At 40.4% G+C, this 20,617-nt stretch overlaps 1 protein-coding gene across 21 annotated transcripts in view; it reads right to left on the bottom strand.

Moving 5' to 3' along the window:
• Positions 1-20,617, bottom strand: part of Rbfox1 (RNA-binding Fox protein 1) — an 886,300-nt gene that overhangs the window by 277,281 nt on the left and 588,402 nt on the right. The window contains exon 1 of one of the 21 annotated variants that reach the window (XM_083136872.1): positions 3,769-3,958. The exons of the other annotated variants lie outside the window; for them this stretch is intronic. Coding sequence (XP_082992998.1) covers positions 3,769-3,804 — 36 coding nt within the window. The 5' untranslated portion in view covers positions 3,805-3,958. Of the gene's footprint in view, positions 1-3,768; positions 3,959-20,617 lie in introns of those variants that run through there. 21 annotated transcript variants of the gene reach the window in all.

The following is a 20,617-nucleotide window of genomic DNA, read 5'->3' as shown; positions in this document are numbered from 1 at the left end:
GAGTGCCTGCCAGCTGCTCTCGTTCTGCATAGTTTTCGCGTTCAAAGTTGTCTTATCACACCCAAGAGCTTGGCAGAACTTCAACAGAGACCTAGCCTCGACCTCCAAGCCTACGAATAGCAGCGTCGACTGCAGCTAATACGAACGGAAACGGGACACCTCGATCGCTTACTCGAAATCTGATAATAATGGTGAGCTATTAGGCACGGAGCTGTACGGTGCGGGAAGGAACGGGTGTAGGTTTTTCACGGAAATAATTCATAACCAGGTCACCTTTGTTCTGTTCTTAGATTAGGCAACAAAGCATGGCAAATGTCCATTGGGTTTATTTGTTAATTTAAGATGGACTGACGGTGAAATTAAAGAAAAATATCAAAGCGCACTTCCAATTTCTGGGAAGCAACATGATGGTCCGGTGTTGAATAAAAAATAGATATGTCCTTGCTTGGTTCCGGTTATTTTACTTCGCTTTTCTGCCACTTTTGACTAATCGGGACTGGACCTACAGTTTAAAGTGGGAGCCGAACCTCTGTGCATTCACCGGGTATCGAACCCGGACCCCTTGATTACAAGACTACGTTACCACTATGCCATCGGAGAGGTATGATGAAATGAGCGCCCAGGCCTGGATTCAAACCCGGTAACCCTGGTGTTGTAGTGCGCTGTGCTAACCATTCCGCCACGAAGGTTGGCTATTTACAGTGCAACTTGGGGGATACAGCTGCCTGGATATTTGCAATTATATTCCATCTTTTCTATCACACGAGTAGCCGAGATATCTTTCGAGAGGAAGATATACACGCGTGTGTAACAGTGTTTTGGTTGCGCACAGTTTCATTGAAAAAAAATGTTCCTGGACCGAATTAAAATTGATATGGAAAAACAGTTCCTGGGCCGTATTTAAATTGATCCAGAAAAAAGGGTTCCTGGATCGAATTGAAATACTTTAAACATAAAAAGGTTCTTCACGGCCTAGAACCCTTTACACTTGCTGATTTTCTCTTCCAAATGGGAATTGAATTGATTCAAAATACCTGGAAATTAACAACCCTGGGATGGACACTTTTCTTCTCCATCCAAGTTACGTTTTGTTTAATTGAAAAAGGCTTCTTGGATCTATTTAAATTGATCTGGCCCCGGGTTCGATACCAGGTGGAGACACTTGGCACAGTGGTTCGGATCCCACTTTAAGCTGTAGGTCCAGTCCCGATTAGCCTTAGGTACTGTGCATAAAGTGGACTTAAAACACCAAATCAATAACAATAAATTGATTTAAAAAACGGTTCCTGGACTGTATTTAAATTAAGCCGGAAAAAGGTACCTGGACCGAATTTAAATTGATCTGGAAAAAGGTTCCTGGACCGGAATTTAATTTATTTAAAATACCTGGACCTTTAACAACCCTGCTATCGAACACACAAAATTCTTAGTGAAAATTTATTATATGTGCAAAATGTGGTGAAATTTGCAAGTAACACTAAAAATTACACAATAGTAAATCTAGCGATTTTGTGTTCGTCATTGTCCCTTCATCTATTTCATCTTATTACCATTCATCCTCATCTTCGCAATTAGCTAAAAGTGGAAGAATCGCAAAGGAATTTAAATAAAACCATTCATTCAAAATGTGTTCGGCGTGTTATTCTGTTCACTTGCAAGCACCTATCTGAAAACAATTTTTTTTCTTTTTTTTTTCTTGTGTGTGTTATTACGATGGCGAAAATAAGGTTTCTACATACAAGATACAATGCATACGATACAACATTTCAGGTAATCGCTGTTACATTTCAATGGATAACACAAAAACAGGAAGGGCCTCCGATTTGGCGCAGTGGTAGTGTCATCGGCTTGCAATCAAGGGATCCCGGGTTCGATACCCGTCGGAGGCACATGGCACAGTGGTTCGGATCCCACTTTAAAGCGTAGGTCCAGTCCCGATTAGCCTTACTGTGCATAAAATGGACTTAAAACACCAACTCAAATCCAGTGTTGCCACAATATGAGGGAAAAATTTCCCTTTCGAAGGGGCAAAATTTTCCTTTCTGGACCAATATTTCCCTTCACCTAAGCAAATTATATAATAATAATAATAATAATTAGTAGTAGTAGTAGCAGAATTATTAGTGGTGGTGGTGGAAGCAGTAGTAGTATGTATTTAAGTATTCCGTTGAATTCGTTATTCGTTTGAATAAAAAATATTCTTAAAAATTTTCACATTTCAGTTTTAATCGTTAATGCTCATCGTTACTATTTATCCAAAGATGCATAAAAGCAACGTACAATAAACTTAAAGGAGCAGAAACAAGTAGGAATAGCAAAATAAATAAATAACATAAAAATGTGAATATGAAATTCGAAATAAACATAAACTGTAATAATGTAGTGAGATGACCTTAAAATTTCCCTGCAATTGTGGTTTTCATCGAAATTCCCTTTTCCCACTGCCCAAACCAAACCAAACCAAACGAAAACAGGAGCTGAACTTAATATTTCTGTAAAGCACTTGTTTCTAGAGGAGTTCTATGCCTGGCTACATTGTTTTATATTATTAGTACATACAAAATAAGAACATGTTCTCAAATATGATTGTGTTGAGCCACACAGTATAATCAGTGGCAAACGCTGTTTTCATCTGGGAGGAAAAAGTAATAGCCAGAAGTGCACAACCAAAGCAACTGGTGTAAGGGGGGGGGGGTTGAAGGGGGAATTCCTACCCTCCGGGCAACTGGTGTCCCACATTCCGCAAACTATTTGAAGGAGTCTATCTTGCACATTCCCTTCTCTGGTTGTAAGATCCTTATTTGTTAAGAATTAACCATAGGTTATTATGGGAATGGGAATTCTTTCAGGAACTGCTGGCATTCAAAGCAAAATTACATCAATCAGAAACACGACCTACTTTCTGAATGAGGACTGAGACAAGACGAGCAAATACCTTGACAACCATGGCGACGGCAGCCGTTTCTGAGTGGTTGTTGCCCCCCTCCCCCCCAAAAAAACTTGGTTGCAACTAAAATACTATCATCGCATTATATTTATTTCTTAAATATTAAATCGCTTTCTACCTGTTTGGCCAATCGCGGCGATGTATATGGATGTCGATTGGATGAAATAGATTATGGGACGATATACTACCATCATAGAGTATGTTACTATTTCCTTACTCTGTTACCATGATTTGAACTTAGGACAACTGCGCCACAGAAGCCGGTGGACGTCTTATGAACTAGGTAGCCGGTGTAAGCAAGGCCGAAAAACCCACTTGTTTTGAAATCGAACACCAATTTGATCAAATATATTCAGAAACTGTATCAAGGCTTAAAGTAGTATGCTGTTTGGACTCTTCACAATGTAAGATTATAGTAGCATATTTTTAGTGAGAAAACCTTCGCAAATGAATGATAAACAATCCTTGTACGAATCCAGTTAGAAAATACGGAAATATTACTAGTCTTTCTATTTCGGCCATTTTACGTCGCTTCTCTACGTCTTGCGTCAACAGCGACGATGAGGATGAATGATGCATGACGAGACAAACAATAGTGCATCGAAGCCTGACCAGGTTTCGAAGCTGGGATCGTAGCTAAACCAACCGCCATCTGAGTGCTGGCACTGCTATAAATATTAGCACAGCACCATGCTTCAGCGTAATTTAGCCCGAAGCCATGAGGTGCAAGTGTCATCGCAAACAGGTGACAGGGTGATGGTCGCACATCAGACGACCCGTTGCTTGACAACCATTTCTCTACGAAAAGGAACACCACTTACCAACGGCAACAGTGGGAAGTAACAAGCCGGGTTCATCCTGGTGCCTTAGTGACAATCTCCTCGAACACTGGAAATTCACAAAAATCTTCCCGCACACGCTTTTGACAGTTCTTTAGTTCCTTTCTTGGCCGTCGTTCACAACACTGGCGCTGTTTCGTATGCTCCACCTGCACACTACTCTATCCACGAAAACCAAAACAGATCACCTAGCAATGCGCAAGTCCCTGCTCGACTACACATAGCCTCGCCCTCAGCCGGAATTGGAGACCCGACTTCCCCCGAACCTTTCCGATCCGAATCTCCGTGTGACTAATGGATCGCGAAATGATGTTTGCTCCCTTCGAGCTGCTTTTATTTGTTACCATGACGGAGGACCTATCTTCTACCACTGAGAAACGTGCCATTAGTTGACCATATATGATGAACTGACTCTCGCATCGGCAATGTACGGGACAAGAAAACTATCGCATATGTTTCTCCTTGTAAAATAATAATAATAATAATAATAAAAAAAAAATGTAAATTTGTCCCATCTTCATGTGGAAATGATAAACGAACTGCTTCAGTAAGATTTCGAGTCCTGGTCGAGCCTGCATTTTTCGCTGAAATATCTACAACTGCTTAGGTTCAGAAATACACATAAAGGCAAATTTTATGGGGGGGGGGGGGGCTAAAATGGATTTATCGAAAATGTACTATCAAAATAAATACAATTTGTTGACTTTGAAATTCTCATTTAAACCAGCATACACAGTCCGTCCAGTAGGAAAGGTGACTGATTTTTTTTTGCCACGGAACCACCAGTGCCATCTATGGAGAAGTATATGTACTACGTAGCGACACATTTAGACTTTCTTCCGGAAAAGTTGCAAAGCACTAGTGTCGACGGTCGACGCATACGGATCTTGTGACTGACAGTACCTGCTGAACGTCGGTCGGAAACGGAGCAATGTGCTAACATTAAATTCTGTTTCACATTCGGTAAAAGTGCAACAGACGTTTCAAATGATTCAAACTGTTTACAGTACTGAGGCGTTGAGTCGTAAGAACGTGTTTAAGTGGTATGCAAGATTTCGTGATGGTCCAGGGTCCAGGCTCTCCAAAACCGAAGAAAGTGCGCATTCAGAAGAGCCGAATCAAAACGCTGCTCACGGTTTTCTTCGATTCCAAAGGCATCATCCACAAGGAATTCACTCCAGACGGTCACACAGTGAACGCTGAGTATTACGTGGGTATCGTCTATTGGCCAGGATTAGTAGAGTTCGGCCTGAATATCGGGAACAGGGCTTATGGTCTCTGTTACACGACAATGCGCCCGTGCACAAGAACAGGTTGGTACGTCAGTTTTTGGCCAAAAAAGGGGATAGTGGAGCTCAATCACCCCCATATTCTCCAGATTTAGCTCCATGCGACTTCTGCGTTTCGACACCATTCCAGACATCCAAAAGGCTTCGACCGCGATTTGAGACAATTCCGAAACAGGAGTGCCAAGACCTGCTTCACAAAGTTCTACAACCGCTTCAGTGCATGTATTGACTCCAAAGGTGTCTATTTTGAATAAACGTTATCGTAAACAACCAGTCCACAACGTCTTGTCTTTCATTTCTCATTAGAGTGCGCGTCAAATCTCCTGCATATGGCCTTGAACGACTGAACAGCACCAGCGAATCACGGACGTGCGGCGTTGCCTAGTTCAGAAGCTGTTTCATCTCGCTACTAAATCGTGTACCTGGCGCTCGGATATAAATAGATTATTTCAAGTGTCAGTAGTTCAACAGATGGAAAGATAATGAATTTGCGAGTATGTACGAAAAACAAGCGTGATTGTAGCTTATACCGTTCCCTCTGTAGAAGTAATGTTATTATAAACGTATTTGCATTGTATCCTTTTTGCTCTCCCTTCGTTCCTGTTGCATTCTGAAACTTTCCGATTAGCTAAGGGAACAGGGCACGTTCGTTCCCAGTGATGGCAGAAGAAGTTGACGAAGAGGATACCGTCATTGTTCGTTTTTTTTTTTTCATGTGTTTAGTGGGTGTGTGCAGCATGTCGTTGAGTAAACCAAGTGGTAGTGATGGCGAGAGAAGAGGGAAAATACAGTGTTGTACGAAGCCAGGCACGACAGGTGATTTTTCAGGTGTACATTTTTTTTAAAAAAAAGTGTTCGAGTGACGAACAAAGAAGTAAAATTGACTTTAAGAAGTGCCAGGATCTAACAGCTCAAGCGTGTGGTGTGAATCAAGCTACCGTTTCTCGGATATGTTCGGGGGCAAAACAATGTGGATCGGGGCCTGCTCCAATGTTTCAATAACCTAGACTAGAAAGCACATTAACATACCGGAAAGAACGAATAAATTTAGATGACTTTGAAAAAAGACGTAGTTCGTAAAACAGTCTTTGAAATTTACGATCGTGGCGAATTTTCTACTACCAAAAAGATAACGTACTCTTTACGGGACAAAATATCTTACAAAGGCTCTACAACTTCCACCTTGAGAATATTGATAGAATTATGCAGTCCCTAATCAGGTATGTTCTTTTCTCCCATTAAGTTTATTATACGTTATATTATCTAATGTTCCGTGTTCTCAGTGACAAGGCGTTTCGCTCGACCCGTGTGAGATTTCGACATGGCACCGCTGCAGTGCGCTGCTATTGGCTATCGCCATATGCAGGAGATTTGACGCGCACTATAGTCACCTTTCCCACTGGACGGACTGTGTATTATCGGTGTTCTGCGGTTTAGCCAAATAAGCAAAGTTGTCGTTTAGAGTGGCCCAAGCTGTTTCCCGCATCAAATTGACACCCCCATTCCCCACCCCCCCAGTAGCAATAAGTGGGCAAAATAGGGTTTGTAAATTGCGGTCGGAATTCTCGCCAATAACAATTGAGAGAATTCTGTTTTATTTTTCACGCACCTTTCTTTTCCTTCCTCGATAAAAATTAAATCTAAACTGTTGTCTCAGGGAGTTTACAATAAAAGTTGCAATTTTTCGCGTCTACGGAGAAAACTTTACGCAGAATTCCCGGAATCAATAATTCACGCATAATTCCGGGAGGAATTCCCGGTGAGTACTCACCTTATTACAATGTTTTATCACATTCAAATAGGATTTCAAATATTAAATTGGAACAATTACTTTGCTTTCCCGGCTTGTTGGGACACGGGGACGGCCAATGTGATGTGGCAAATGCTTCCGGAGCATGGTACTGACCACATCACCTCAAAAAAATGGACATTGTGAATGTGTCACGCCACTAACCCATTTATCTCCACGGCATGTTGCAATGTGTCCGGGGTAGCTTTCTCCTTATACACAATGTTGCACACGCTGGTTTGTTGTATGTGAACATATAGGAAACCCACGTCACCCACCCTCTCCCCAGATAAAGACGAAGAAAGATGCTATTTTTTCTACGGTCCTCCATTATCACGTGAAAATATCAGATGTTGGCGGAGAGAAAAATCTTCCGAGAGAGGGAGAAAAGGATTCGGGAAGACAAAAGAAGCTTAAGAGAATTTTCTCCTTCCTTGAAAAGAACGGTCGGCTGAAGACAAGCAAGAGCTATTCCCCGTAGGTTCAAACCTTTTGTTCCCGGGTGCTTCTCTCTCGCTGCGACTAATGAGAATTCCAAAACATCCCCTGCGCCAAAAAGTGAATTTGGTGCTCAGGGAATGGATCTATAATTTCGTTTCTGTCGTTCGGGAGAATAAATTAAATTTCGACCCTTTAACCAAGTCTTTGATCAACCCCCCACCTCGCACCTGTTCGCCCCTTTCGTTACGCCACCGTTAATATTTGCTCTCTACGTAACGGCCATTATCGCCCTGGGGTCATCTGTAACGGACACTGGTTCTTCGCGAAATGAAGCCGGTCGAGTGTGTGTAATTGGATACGCTAAGTGGGAGCCTCTTTTTCTCGCACGCTGAAAATTGTGAAGAATCACATGGGGAGATATGGGAGACAGAGATATAATTTTTGTATTTGTCTTATATGAATGATGATTAGATGGTGTTGCGCCTTTTGCCTATTCGTATGTGCACACCAGTGGCCTATACTGAGTCCAATATCTGGGCTCTCTCACTATGTCACGTGGTCCAAGACTATGAATTGAAATAAATTTACCAACTCCTAAGAAATCAGGTTGCCAACCCATAAGAAATCAGGTTGCCAACCCATAAGAAATCAGGTTGCCAACCCATAAGAAATCAGGTTGCCAACCCATAACAAATAAGGTTGCCAACCCATAACAAATAAGGTTGCCAACCCATAACAAATAAGGTTGCCAACTCATAACAAATAAGGTTGCCAACTCACAACAAATAAGGTTGCCAACTCATAACAAATAAGGTTGCCAACTCATAACAAATAAGGTTGCCAACTCATAACAAATAAGGTTGCCAACTCGAGAATCATCATCTCACTGATATGAATAATATTATTTAAAATTTCTGATCGATTTTTCTCCCGTATTTTATTCTCTAGACTTCAGTCTTCGCAGATAGCCTATCTAGCCCAGAATATACGCTCCTTGTGCACACACAAATAAATCTGAAATGCAATGAATTCTTATTATACTTTATTTCACACCATCTCCTTCAAAACATGAAATGTTCCCACGCCACCTCTTCTGCCATTTGCTTAGCCTTACCAGGGTCTCCCTGCAGTCTTTCTCTCGCGCAGCAGGCCAGCTCCCAATTATCAAAATGTGTTACTTCTGATGCTGCTTGCAGCAAGCGAGGAGAGAAAACCGATTGGCTCTTCTGGCTTGTATCATTAGGGACTTTATTTGCACAGCAAGCTATGCGCCGGAACGTAGTGTTGCAATCATGTTTCATTCGAGATCGTGTAACGTACACATCATTGCAAATTGAGTTTTTTTATTTATTTTAAGAAAAGGAAAATTTTGATGGTATCTTTGCCGTCTCACCCTGTTCCGAGCATGGCAGGGACATAAAAACCCACTCGTTCTTACCTTGAACGAGAAGGGAGGTTAGGAAGTGGAGGGGAAAACAACTGCTAGCTAGCATGTAATATTATTTGCACATTATATCCATTGTCTAGTGGTTTTAACTAATACTTACTTATTATAACACTAAGTTTCGAGAGAGCACCTCTTCTCTCGTCTTCAGGTGAAATTTCCTTTGCCGGTGGTGGGAATCGAACCTATGGTATTTACTACAAATCCGCTGCTCTAACCAACTGGAGGAAGCGAGGAAGGAAGTTTCCACTTTATATTTGAATTATTTTTCATGAAACACGACTATCATAGTCTCATTATCACTGAAAGGTGGTCATAACTTTGTGTTGCCAATTCACTTAGCAGCATTATGTACGGGGGGTGTATTTGAACGAAGTTATGCAAGCCTGAGATGAAGCCAGTCCACCAGCCGCCATTGATGAGATGGAATTGACGGATGAACATTTGCAAAGAAACGCCCCTGCCTGGGTGACTTAACGTCTCGAATTTGCCAGGGCAGACTTGTTTTTCACTTACAGGTCCACGTGTTGCGATATATATTCTCGAGACGCTAAATTATCACTGCTTTTAACCCAGAAGTGAAAGTCTAATATTTTGAGTAATTTGATGTTATCATTGTTTGTGCCTCAAGAAATGAAGTGCGTTGGAAATTTATTTTCCAATGTCTGATGTAAGGAGCGCTGGTAGTTTTGATGCAGTGAAGGCTACTATTATAGTGAAAACTGACTTCAATATATTGTGGTGTTTTTTTTTTATTGTTGTGTAATGTGGAAGAGAAAACTATTACAATTGATTCATGCATCTGATAAATACAGACTTTGGTGTGTGGGGCCTCCCCGATGGCGCAGTGGTAGCGTCGTCGCCTTGTAATCAAGGGGTCCAGGGTTCGATACCCGGTGGAGGCACATAGTGGTTCGGATCCCACCTTAAACTGTAGGTCCAGTCCCGATTAGCCTTTCTGTGCACAAAGTGGACTTAAAAAACATTAAATCAAACTTGTGTGTGGTTACCAACCAAACTTGGTCCCTTACATTGAAAGAGGGACATAAATTGAGAGTATTTGAAAATAAGATCCTTAGGAAAATCTTTGGACCTAAAAGGGATGAGGAGACAGGTGAGTTGAGAAGGTTACATAATTTAGAACTACATAATTTGTATTCATGTCCAGATATTATTGGAATAATTAAATCAAGAAGACTTAGGTGGGCAGGCCATGTGACACGAATGGGAGAGAGAAAAGAAGAGTTTAGAGGATTCTCGTTGGGAAACCTGAGGGTAAGAGACCTGTAAGAAGGCCAAGACGAAGATGGAGGGACAACGTTGAGATTGATCTAAAGGAAATCGGTAGGGATGGAAAAGAATATATAGATCTTGCTCAAGATAGGGACAGATGGAAGGCCTGTGTTGATGCAGCCATGAACCTTCGGGTTTAAGAAGGCTAGAGAGTTAGTTAGTTAGTTAGTGTGGTTAGGATATAGAGTATAAAATACTTCTATTTTATTTAGCGTTCAGAAGATTGCATTGAACAATGTCGATATCTAGACAATTAGTCTCAGTATATACATAACAAGTTATTCCATTATTTGTTTTTTTGGGCAATATTTTCCTTCTTTCAGTATTAAAGATTGTAGGGCTACCCTTACCTGTGTGTTTATGCAGCTGCTGGATTGAAAACGCTGAAATGATAGGTAATGAAGCCTCATGCACATACAAGAACTCGAACCTTAAACCTCGACAGGAAGATTGTGATGAGTTGACACCAGATCTGTTTCTTCTCTATCTCAAGTACCTTGTGTCTCTGATCTCGACAGTCATTTGGAACAACATCATTTTTTTAAAACTCAAAATCCCCTTTTTCATTATCATTCTTCCTTAAAGTTCCTTTTTTGTTTTGCAACTTTAATCTAGAGTAGTGGAGAAGGAGATGAAAGGAGGGAGAGAGGAGTATTACGGCCATTCTGCAGAGAAGGAAAAAAAACAACTGTCGTCGTTATCACCCGACACGGACCAAAGAAGAAAAATTGGAACATTAACCGCCACGCAATAAATAAGGAAACTTTTCCCTTGGCGTGTCTGGTTCATCTGGCGAGCTCCTGGAGAGGATTACAAGAATCTTCGAAGCCGTAAGGAACAACTGAGAATTAAGAGCAGGCGGCGCCGGGGGATTCCAAAAAGACCTTTCTGGGAAGTTCGGATTACTTGCCCGAGGCGAGCCTGTTCATGAACTCTGGGGGAGAGTAATCCCGATTCTGCAGACGGAATAGCCCGGATCTATTCGCCCACAAGATTTCTGTCATATTGTACTATTTAAACTTCCAACGACCCTTACCTCAAGACTAGGCCACCCGCATGACCAACCTTTCCCAATAGATCTTCATCCCTTATCGTAAAGGATGTTCCGATTACCTATCAATATGCACTCACCTACAGGGTGGTCCAAAAATTGAATTGATTTGATATATTTACTTTACTTAGTACCACTTATGGATAATCGGCAAGATAAGGATGAGTGATGATATGATGAAATTCATGAAGGAAGAGTCAAAGAACACCAATGCCCAGAACGGGATTCGAACCAGGCGCCATAGTGCGCTGTGCTACCCATTGCGCCAAGGAGGTTGGCTTTACAGTTGGATAGTTTATCTCACATTAAGTGATTTACTTGATATATCAAAAGTCTTTAATACTGGTTTGTCAATAAATGTTTCAATTCGCAATTCGCTTAGGGTATGAATGTATACAGGGTGTCTCAAAAGTAATAGCGGAAACTGACACAGGTGAAAGTACACGGTAATAGAAGCAAAAAGTATCAGTAAACATGGGTCTGCAAACGAGCCGTTTTCGAGATAATCGCGAATGTGTCATTACAAGTCGCCGCTGATTTCATTGTTTGTAAACGTCGTCCTACTTGGTAAATGCTAAATATGTGTGTGAATGTGTGGTTACAAGCCGTCATTGATTGCATTTTGTAAACACAGAGTGCTTTACTCCTTATGCGGTCCGACGTTTGCTCTTTGTTTACAAAACAGAACATTTCCGAGAGGTGGCGTTGGAATCAATAGAACATTTCCAAGAGGTAGTACTCACACATTCGCACACATTATTAGCATTTTACCAACTAGGACGACGTTTACAAACAATGAAGTCAGTGGCGGCTTCTAATCACACATTTGCGATTATCTCGAAAACGGCTCGTTTGCAGACCCATATTTACCTAGACTTTTTTGCTTCTATTCTCGTGTACTTTCACCTGTGTCAGTTTTGCGCTATTACTTAAGAGACACCCTGTATAAAGGGTTTTCCAATAAGAATATGATTTTGAAATGAACTGGTAACTATGATTCAAATGTTATAACTGTCACAAGTTGTAATTTGTGTTTAGTATCTGTGGCAGTTCATAATGGCTAAATACACGGTTCAAGAAAGTTTGGTTATTATAAAAAAAAAAAAATGAAAATTGAACTTGAAACGAATCATAATTTTGGGCAAAAAAATATTTTCTCAGATGAAGCTGATTTCTGGTTAAGTGGATATGTTAACAAACAAAATTGTTGTTTTTGGTGTCAAAACAATCAATAAGAGATTCACGAGAAGTCCTTGCATCCGCAAAAGGTCACTGTATGGTGTGGTTTTTGGCATCATCGGACCATTTTTCTTTTCCAAAACGAGGTAGGAGATGCAGTTACAGTGACTGGTGAGCGGTATCGATTGATGTTAACAGATTTTTTGTGGCGAAATTTAGATTAAATTGATTTGGAGGGCATGTGGTCCCAACAAAACTGTGCTAATGCCACTATCGATATATTGCAAGAACTGTTTGGTGAAAGGATAATTTCAAGAAATGCAACTGTTAGTTGATTTAACTCCTTTAGATTGCTTTTTGTGGAGTTATTTAAAATCTATAGTCTATGAAAACAGACCATGAACACTTGATGCATTAAGATTGAACATCGAACGCTGCATTCGTGACATTAGGCCAGAGTTATTGCACAAAGTCATCGAATTCACTCGTGTGTGCGAAGTCGAGGTGGGCACTTAATGATGTGTTATTCAAAACACGTAATAAACTATGCTTCAAAATAATATAAAAAGTTTGGTTGTATCGGAAATAACTTTTATTTTATTTCATTGCAAAATCATATCGTTCTTATTGGAAAACCCTATATTTTGTCGTAGAAAATACGCCATATTTAACTAAATTTTTCAGTGACGCGAAAATGTATTAGTAATCAAACAACAACAATATATTAATATAAATGATTTGAACACATTTGTTTACTGGAACAGCAAGAAACGGTAAGATATTTTACAAGTGACTTTTCGCTCATTCAAACAAGATTCAGATTAGACAATCCCAATTCGAGATACCGTGCTGAGTCTCGAATTTTCTTCTCTCCGCTTCTTCCATCTGAATGCCTACCTACCGCAATCTTTCCCGCTTAAATCTTAGTCTCGGCAGCAGACTAACGAGACCGCATCTCTCCCAGGGTATCGCACACGTACTATCAGGACCCCGAATTATGCCCTAGAATCGGAAGAAGACAGCGCCATAAACTTCTTTTGAACCTCTTCCCTTCCCTCCTTATCTCCTCTCTGCCCGTCTCCATTTGCGTCCTGGAAGAAGAAACGCGACCATCATTTCACCATGAAGACAGAAAATACTCCTTCCCCGGGATTACCTTCTTCGCACTCGTCCGCTCAACTGACGCAGGGCACCTTGACCCAGAGAGCCGTAACGAAAGAGAAAGGTGAAATAAAAGAGGACAGGAGAAAGAACGAGCAATGAAAGAAAGGGACGTTACTGTTCTCTTCGCAGATCTCACCTTGCGAATATCTTCGAACAGTGCAGAATCTGATAAGTTGCCTATATCCCGTGAGATATGACTGCCGTTCGCACCATAACCTTTATTCAGGCCTATCCAGCGCTCGCAACAGGGACGAGGGGATGTTTGGTAGAGTTCGGTGATAGATAGGAATGCTGTTAAGAACTGGTGGATAGCTGGAGTGGCGTGCCCAGGGGGGGGGGGTTGGTGGGGGTTAAAACCCCCCCATTGGTTTCGTCATTTTAAAAAATTCAAAGCAGAAATACATTTTATTTCATAAATCGCCAATATTGTAAAATGTTTACATTTGGCAATGAGAAATGTATTTGCTTCTTCAATTACTTTTGATAATATTGGAGTTGAGTTACAGCAATGCACAAGCATTCATTCATTCCTTAGTCACTGAAAAGGAAGGAGAATTTCCTTCTCAGTATGGTCAAGAAAAGAGCCGTAACCCTTGGAATGCGAACTGAAGGAATCCCTCCTCCCCTTTCTTTCACCCACGATGACCCTCTTAGGAGAATGACCCTCCCTTTCCTGTTACGACAGTGCTGCTAACTTCCCTTTTCTTTCTTTCCCCTTCTTATACAATTTATGCCAGCAGAGCAAAGTTCTGTGAGATTTGAATCACTACAATTAGTTGGCAAAGTAAGTCAAAATCTCATCTCGCACATGGATGCATATTTATTTCAAAATATCAATAATTATAATAATAATAATAATAATAATTGTTGCAGGCAGTAGCGAAGCATGGTTTTACGAAGGAGGCAAGCGATGTTTTGTACAATAGCATGCCGGGAGGAAGGGAGGGGTGAAGGATGCGTTATATAGCCCAACTGGCTCAGTCAGTTTCATAAACAAAATAAAAGCAATTAATATGCCAAAATATTATACGTTTTACTCTTGTGCTCTTTACAAATTAGATATTTTTTTCTCAACCAATTTCCAGCCTTCAGTTTATTGAATTTTCTTGTAACATGTGTGAAAGATCTCACTTGAATTTGTGCGTAAATAATTTAGCAGTTGCCAACACTACTGACACCAGTAGCGAAGCGTAGTCTTACGAAGGAGGCAAGCAATGTTTCAGTACAACAAAACATGTAGTACAACGACATGCCGAGGGGAAAGATTCAAGGTTTATAGCCTCATTTACCCAGTCGCTGGATTTGTCAAAATATCGTAATAAAGTGACTGTACTAAAAATAAACCATATGATCCGCAAACGTCACATTTACTTTTTAAAAAAAATCCAGGTAACGTTATTCATATGATATTAAACGTTTTGCATATGCGAACTTTCCGCATACGACTAAAGGGAGACGGAATTTCTTACTTACTTATTAGTACCTTTATTTGTTCATTATTATTTAATATGGTCAAACGGTGACCAAACCGATTTAGATAAAAAAAAAAATGGGAATCATTTGTTTATTTTACGCTGCATGATGTAATTTAGTATTTTTGGGCACCCTTAAAACCGCATTGGAGTAACTTAAACACTAAATAAAAAGTTAAACACAAACAATAAAAAATTCATGTCAAAGCAAAGAAACACATGCATAGACGATGTACTCACCACAATAAATTTCAAACTTTTGGTGTTGGTCGACCCCCTTCCACGATTTTCATTTTAACACTTATCTCTCTCGAGCTAAACGAAGCAATTTTCAATTGCTCAATAATACACCCGCACTTCACATCAACCGTTCCTAAATACGCGTTCATTCCGATAAATTCACAGCACAAAACACGAAGCAACAAACACTCACACTATCCCACGCGCTTTCCACAACTGCAAATGCAAGCATCCACACAAAACACTTTGAAATTCTCTGAAACAACAGAAAGTGATACCAACCTATTTCCTTAATTTTATCCATCACAAAGGAAAGATATATCAGTTTGGAGATAAAAATTACACGGAGGAATCAGAATCATTTCAGCAGAACGAGTATGTACATTAATATTTAAGTAATAAAGTGTCATTCAATGGCGTGCCCGGCGCGAAGGGGGGGGGGGGATGGATGGTAGACATAACCCCCTTTTGGCCCAGTATATCTAAGAAAAAACGTCAAAGGAAGGAAAAGATGACAAAATGGGGACCGTAAAAAGACCCTGGGAACACCACTTGCGTCATAATAATAGAACTTAAAACATATTCGGGCCTCCCCGATGGCGCAGTGGTTGTGTCGTCGCCTTGTAATCAAGGGGTTCCGGGTTCGATACCCGGTGGAGGCACAAGTGTTTCAGATCCCATTTTAAACTGTAGGTCCAGTCCCGATTAGCCTTACTGTGCATAAAGTGGACTTAAAACAACAAATCAATCAATCAATCATTAAAACATATTCTTGTGCTCATAATATGCAGAATGTATACGATTTACTTCTATGCCATGTACAAATATCAGTATATAGTTCTTTCTCAGATAGCTTTATTTTCACCCAAAGTTTTATTCAAAAGCAGTCAATTTATTGATTGTAAAATTTGTAAAAGAGCTCACTTGAATTACTGCGTAAATAATTTGGCAGTTGCAAACACTGGTAGCGGTGAACACTTCTGGCGTAATTTGAGCTGGACCGACCAGGAAGCAGGGTGCAGGACCAAGGTCCTTCCAATCTTCCCTCCCTCCCTGAGAAAACTCTTCACGGGGGTGCAGAAATTCCACTGCCCCAACTCCCAATGTCAACTTTTTTTACGCGTTTTACATTTCGCGAAATCTAAAATAATTTGTAATATAATATGATATATATGGAATTTAGAACAGTGATAATAACTTCTTTTAGTTATTTTATGACTAACAATTATTATTATATTTGCGATCTTGTTTACGTGTTCATGAAGACAAATATTCGTTACTAGTGTTTGCTGGCAACGTACCCATAGATGAATCCTTCTGCTTTCGGTTGAACTCGGCTATTTTCGGGAATCACGCAAGCTCGGAAAGCACAGCTTTTTGTAGAAGCTTTGTGGACGGGTTCCACCAGAATTCACGCTTCGCCATGTGACTCCTTCGGAGGCCTTATTTTCCCGCAGAACGGCTGCAAGCATTGAGGCTGGTGCTTGCTACAGAGCTGCTGGGGGAGTTTGCGGCCGCATTTTTTCGCGAAATCGAGTGCGATGGAAACTAAATACGGTTAGAACATTAAGTACATTAAATGATATTCGAATTATGCAAGCAGTGCTTGCATTGCTTGTACTATATCTTCGCCTCTGACTGACACTGACACTACTGGTTGCTGTCAACACTGGTGACGTAATTTGAGCTGGACCAAGCTGGATGCATGGTTCAGACATTCGACCGCCCGGTATCTTTGTCCCAAGTCCTGGTGTTCTCTGGGGTTGTAGCGAGTTGCAGTCTGCAAGGTAGCAAGTCGAAGTGGTCGTGTTGTGTATTACGTTTCTGCGTGTGTAATAGATTTTTGACGTGGAACTAAAGATGGATAGAGAAAAGAGGAGAAATACGTATTAGATTATTTCTAAAAGAAACAAAAAATGGAAGTTGAAGCTTCACCTTCCACAAATAGAACGTCAGAAAAGGTCGATTTAAGTTCAGAGGAATTCCATTCGAATTGCGAGAGTGAAACGTGCGAACTTTCAGACTCTTGATATTCAACAAGAAGGCATAACAGAAGATATTGCAAACCTTGTTGCAACATTATGTCAAGGAACTGTCGAGGTAAGTGACGTTCATTATTTGATAGCAGATATATTCATAGACGGATTTAGAATTGTTTTTCTGGGAGGGCACAGCATGTGATGTAAGCATACAATCGTGTGTGTGCAGAGGAGGGGGTTGCCCGCGTGTGTATGTCTGGAAGACATGTGTAGGATGTCACCCTATATCACCAATAAACTTTCGCAGGGCGAGAGAACATGAAGATGAACAAGTTCCCTCAATGATTTCAGGGGCCTCATACGTATCCCGATTTAAACTTTAAGTCCAGTCCCGATTAACGTATCTGAATATAAAATGGACTTTACAATCATTTACTTTTTGTTTTGTTCACGAACCCTCGAAAAACGATATTACCTATCTTATAGATCCACCAAGGCATTTGAAACCCTGGCGTCGGAGCAGTGGCACTAGTGTCGCTAGTTAAAGCCACGGGGAAGCCTGTGGTTCACGTATTTTCCGAGGTCCCAGAAAGCTTGGTGCTACTATACAGTGTATATGTATGCAACCACATTATAAAATCAGTTTTATTATTTTGTAGGAAAGGGATAAAATTTGTATTACGACACGGGATAGACTAGATAGGCATCCTATTAACTGTAAATATTCCTTACAAATCTTCTGAATATTTCTCTTATACAAACGCAACAAATACAATAAGTAATATACGTGTGCAGTAATAAATTCATTTTCTCAAAGCATCTTTTCTGGCATCAGTGGTCGAAGTAGGTGATGCTGCCTCCAGTTAAGAAAGTTTCACAAATCATACCCCCAAATAGAATAATTTTCATATTGAGCATCCTCCACCTACTGTATTGTCTCCATGTTGATCCATACAAGGATGTACCCCATCGTATTTCCAAAATCGATCAAATATCCCCTCCCTTTTCGGCTACGAATTTCTATTTCGAGCACTGTCTGGCAAGATTTTGTCGGGCTCAGTGACAGATCCTGTTGTGCGGTACTGGGCTTCGGAGGGGAAGGGGGGAGTGGCCCCTTCAACAGTTGGTTTCGCAGTTCCATAACGTTAACATTATACACAATTCCTCTCCATAGACCTAATATGAAAATGAATATGACACATTAATGACACTGTAGTAGAAAATGTTAATTACTGAAGGGGTTCGTATTTGTTTATCGACTGTCAAACAAATGTTTTGACCAATAATATAATAATACATTGCCAAAAATGTACACAATATTTAGCAAATCCATCTCCACAACAAGTACAATGTTGATTGAATTGATGTTTTAAATCCACTTTATGCACAGTAAGGCTAATAGGGACTGGGCCTAAAGTTTAAAGTGAGATCCGAACCACTATTAGCCTCCACCGGGTATTGAACCCGGAACACCTTCATTACAAGGCGACGACGCTCACACTGAAATGAAACTGTGGTATCGTCATCTTGCAGCAATGCAAAGACGTCCAGTAAATGCTCTTGAAGCAATTGATATATGCATTGAAGTAATATTTCCCTGGGTAAACACACGTTTGCGCATATTATGTACAATCCCGGTAACAACAACATCAAATGATAAATCATTCTCAACTTTGAGGCGTTGAAGACCTATCTTCGAAATACCATTTGCGAAGAAAGATTAAATGAGTTAGCTGCTCTGAACATTCACTGGGATATAAAAGTTACTTGTGACGACATATTGTCAGAACTCGCACAGAAACCTCGATGCCTAAATTTCAGAATTTAAATTGTTGAACTGTGGTACCTTATTTATTACTGTCTTTAAGACATCAAGTAGTCTTAATCTCTTTAATGTTGTTACAATGTTGAGTGTGCATTTTTTTGTTTAAAAATTATATTTGAGCAATTAAATATAAAATATTAATAATTTGGAAATATTCAAGCAGGTGCTTTTATATGATGCAATAAAAACATGAAGCATCCATAGCAAATACATTGATTGCGTTCATTGGGGGTAAAATCCAAGTATATTAATTATCTAATTTATTACAAGAAATTTGACCTGTGAACTGGAAAATGTATTGGATTCATAACCCCCCCCTTACGAAAATCCTGGGCACGCGCCTGGAAAGCTGGGAAAAACATATTAGTAAATGGCCACCAAATGAGGAAAAATGAAATATTTCAAATGCGGTATTAAAAATTAAACATGTCCTAAAAGTTATAACTGAAATTGTTATTGCTTGCCCCGGGTCCACCAATACATAAACCCGAGCCTGCCATCAACACTGTCTTACAGTGCAGCCTCGTAGCTAGATATTTTGGGGCCCTGAGCATATTGTGGTTTGCACCCCCCAACCACCACCACCACCACCACCACCGGCGCTCTACAAAGTACTAACATTTTATGTACGTCCCTCAATATGTGATATTTACATCCTACAAATTTTGAAATGAGGAAACTAATAAAAACTAAAAAAATAAATAATGTAACTGTTAGGTTATATTTAAAGATTAGTAGTTTACATTTCTGATTAAAAATAGTTTGTTTCAGTAAGGCCTAGTGTCTAAAAAACATCCTTGGGAAACAACATTCCAGCAGTGTGTTACCAGAATATAAGCCTTCAAGTAAAAGAAACAAAAGTTAATAATAATAATTAAAATAAATAAAACAGTGTTCGGTATGTTCACAGTAGAAATTTAAATGTACCAAGTTGAATGGTGGCATCTATTTTAACGTGGTGACCGTCCAAAGGAAGTAACTACGGGTTACTGAGTGACGCCTTGTCCGTTTTCCTTCTGGCCTTCCCTCTGCCAACTGACTTTGCTGTCTTAAAAAAAGGAAAAATCAACTAACTATATCCTGTCCCAGTTATTTCTCAAGCAGGCGAAGGAAAACAAGAGACGGCTCCACTAATGAATACGCGAGAGGAACGGGATTGCGTGGAGAGGGAAAGCGACTGAAGTTACCAGCCTTCCCAGCAGCGTGCACTGCCTCGCTCTGCCTACTCAACCCCTACCTTCTCTTCTATGGGCGGCCTTGGTCCAGAGATACCTGGGTCAGAGTATAGCTACCTTTGATTCAGCCCCTATAGCCTACCCTCGCTACGGGATTACAGTCTTGATACTGTCAGGTTGAGATCAAATCTGTGGGAGATTATATACGAGATTTACAATCAAAAGGTTTGTGTTGTGGTAAACACAGAACAAAATTCCAATGTCGTCAGTTATGACACAGCATCCTAAATCCGAGCAAATTTCAACGAAATTTCTCTCTGGCTAAAACGAGAAATGGATTAAAACCCAATCCGCCGACCACGCAAACGGCGCATGGAAAACTAATATTTTGGCTTGCTTGGGAGTGAAATGATGCGGAACAAATGCAGGGAAGGTTTGGTCATGAGAAACTTTCCCCAGAATGTTCACTTGACTTCTCACAACTCGAGAG

The sequence above is a fragment of the Lepisma saccharinum genome, chromosome 15, assembly GCF_977018435.1.
Source record: "Lepisma saccharinum chromosome 15, izLepSacc3.1, whole genome shotgun sequence".
NCBI lineage: Eukaryota > Metazoa > Arthropoda > Insecta > Zygentoma > Lepismatidae > Lepisma > Lepisma saccharinum.
This window is presented reverse-complemented; position numbering and strand designations above follow the sequence as displayed.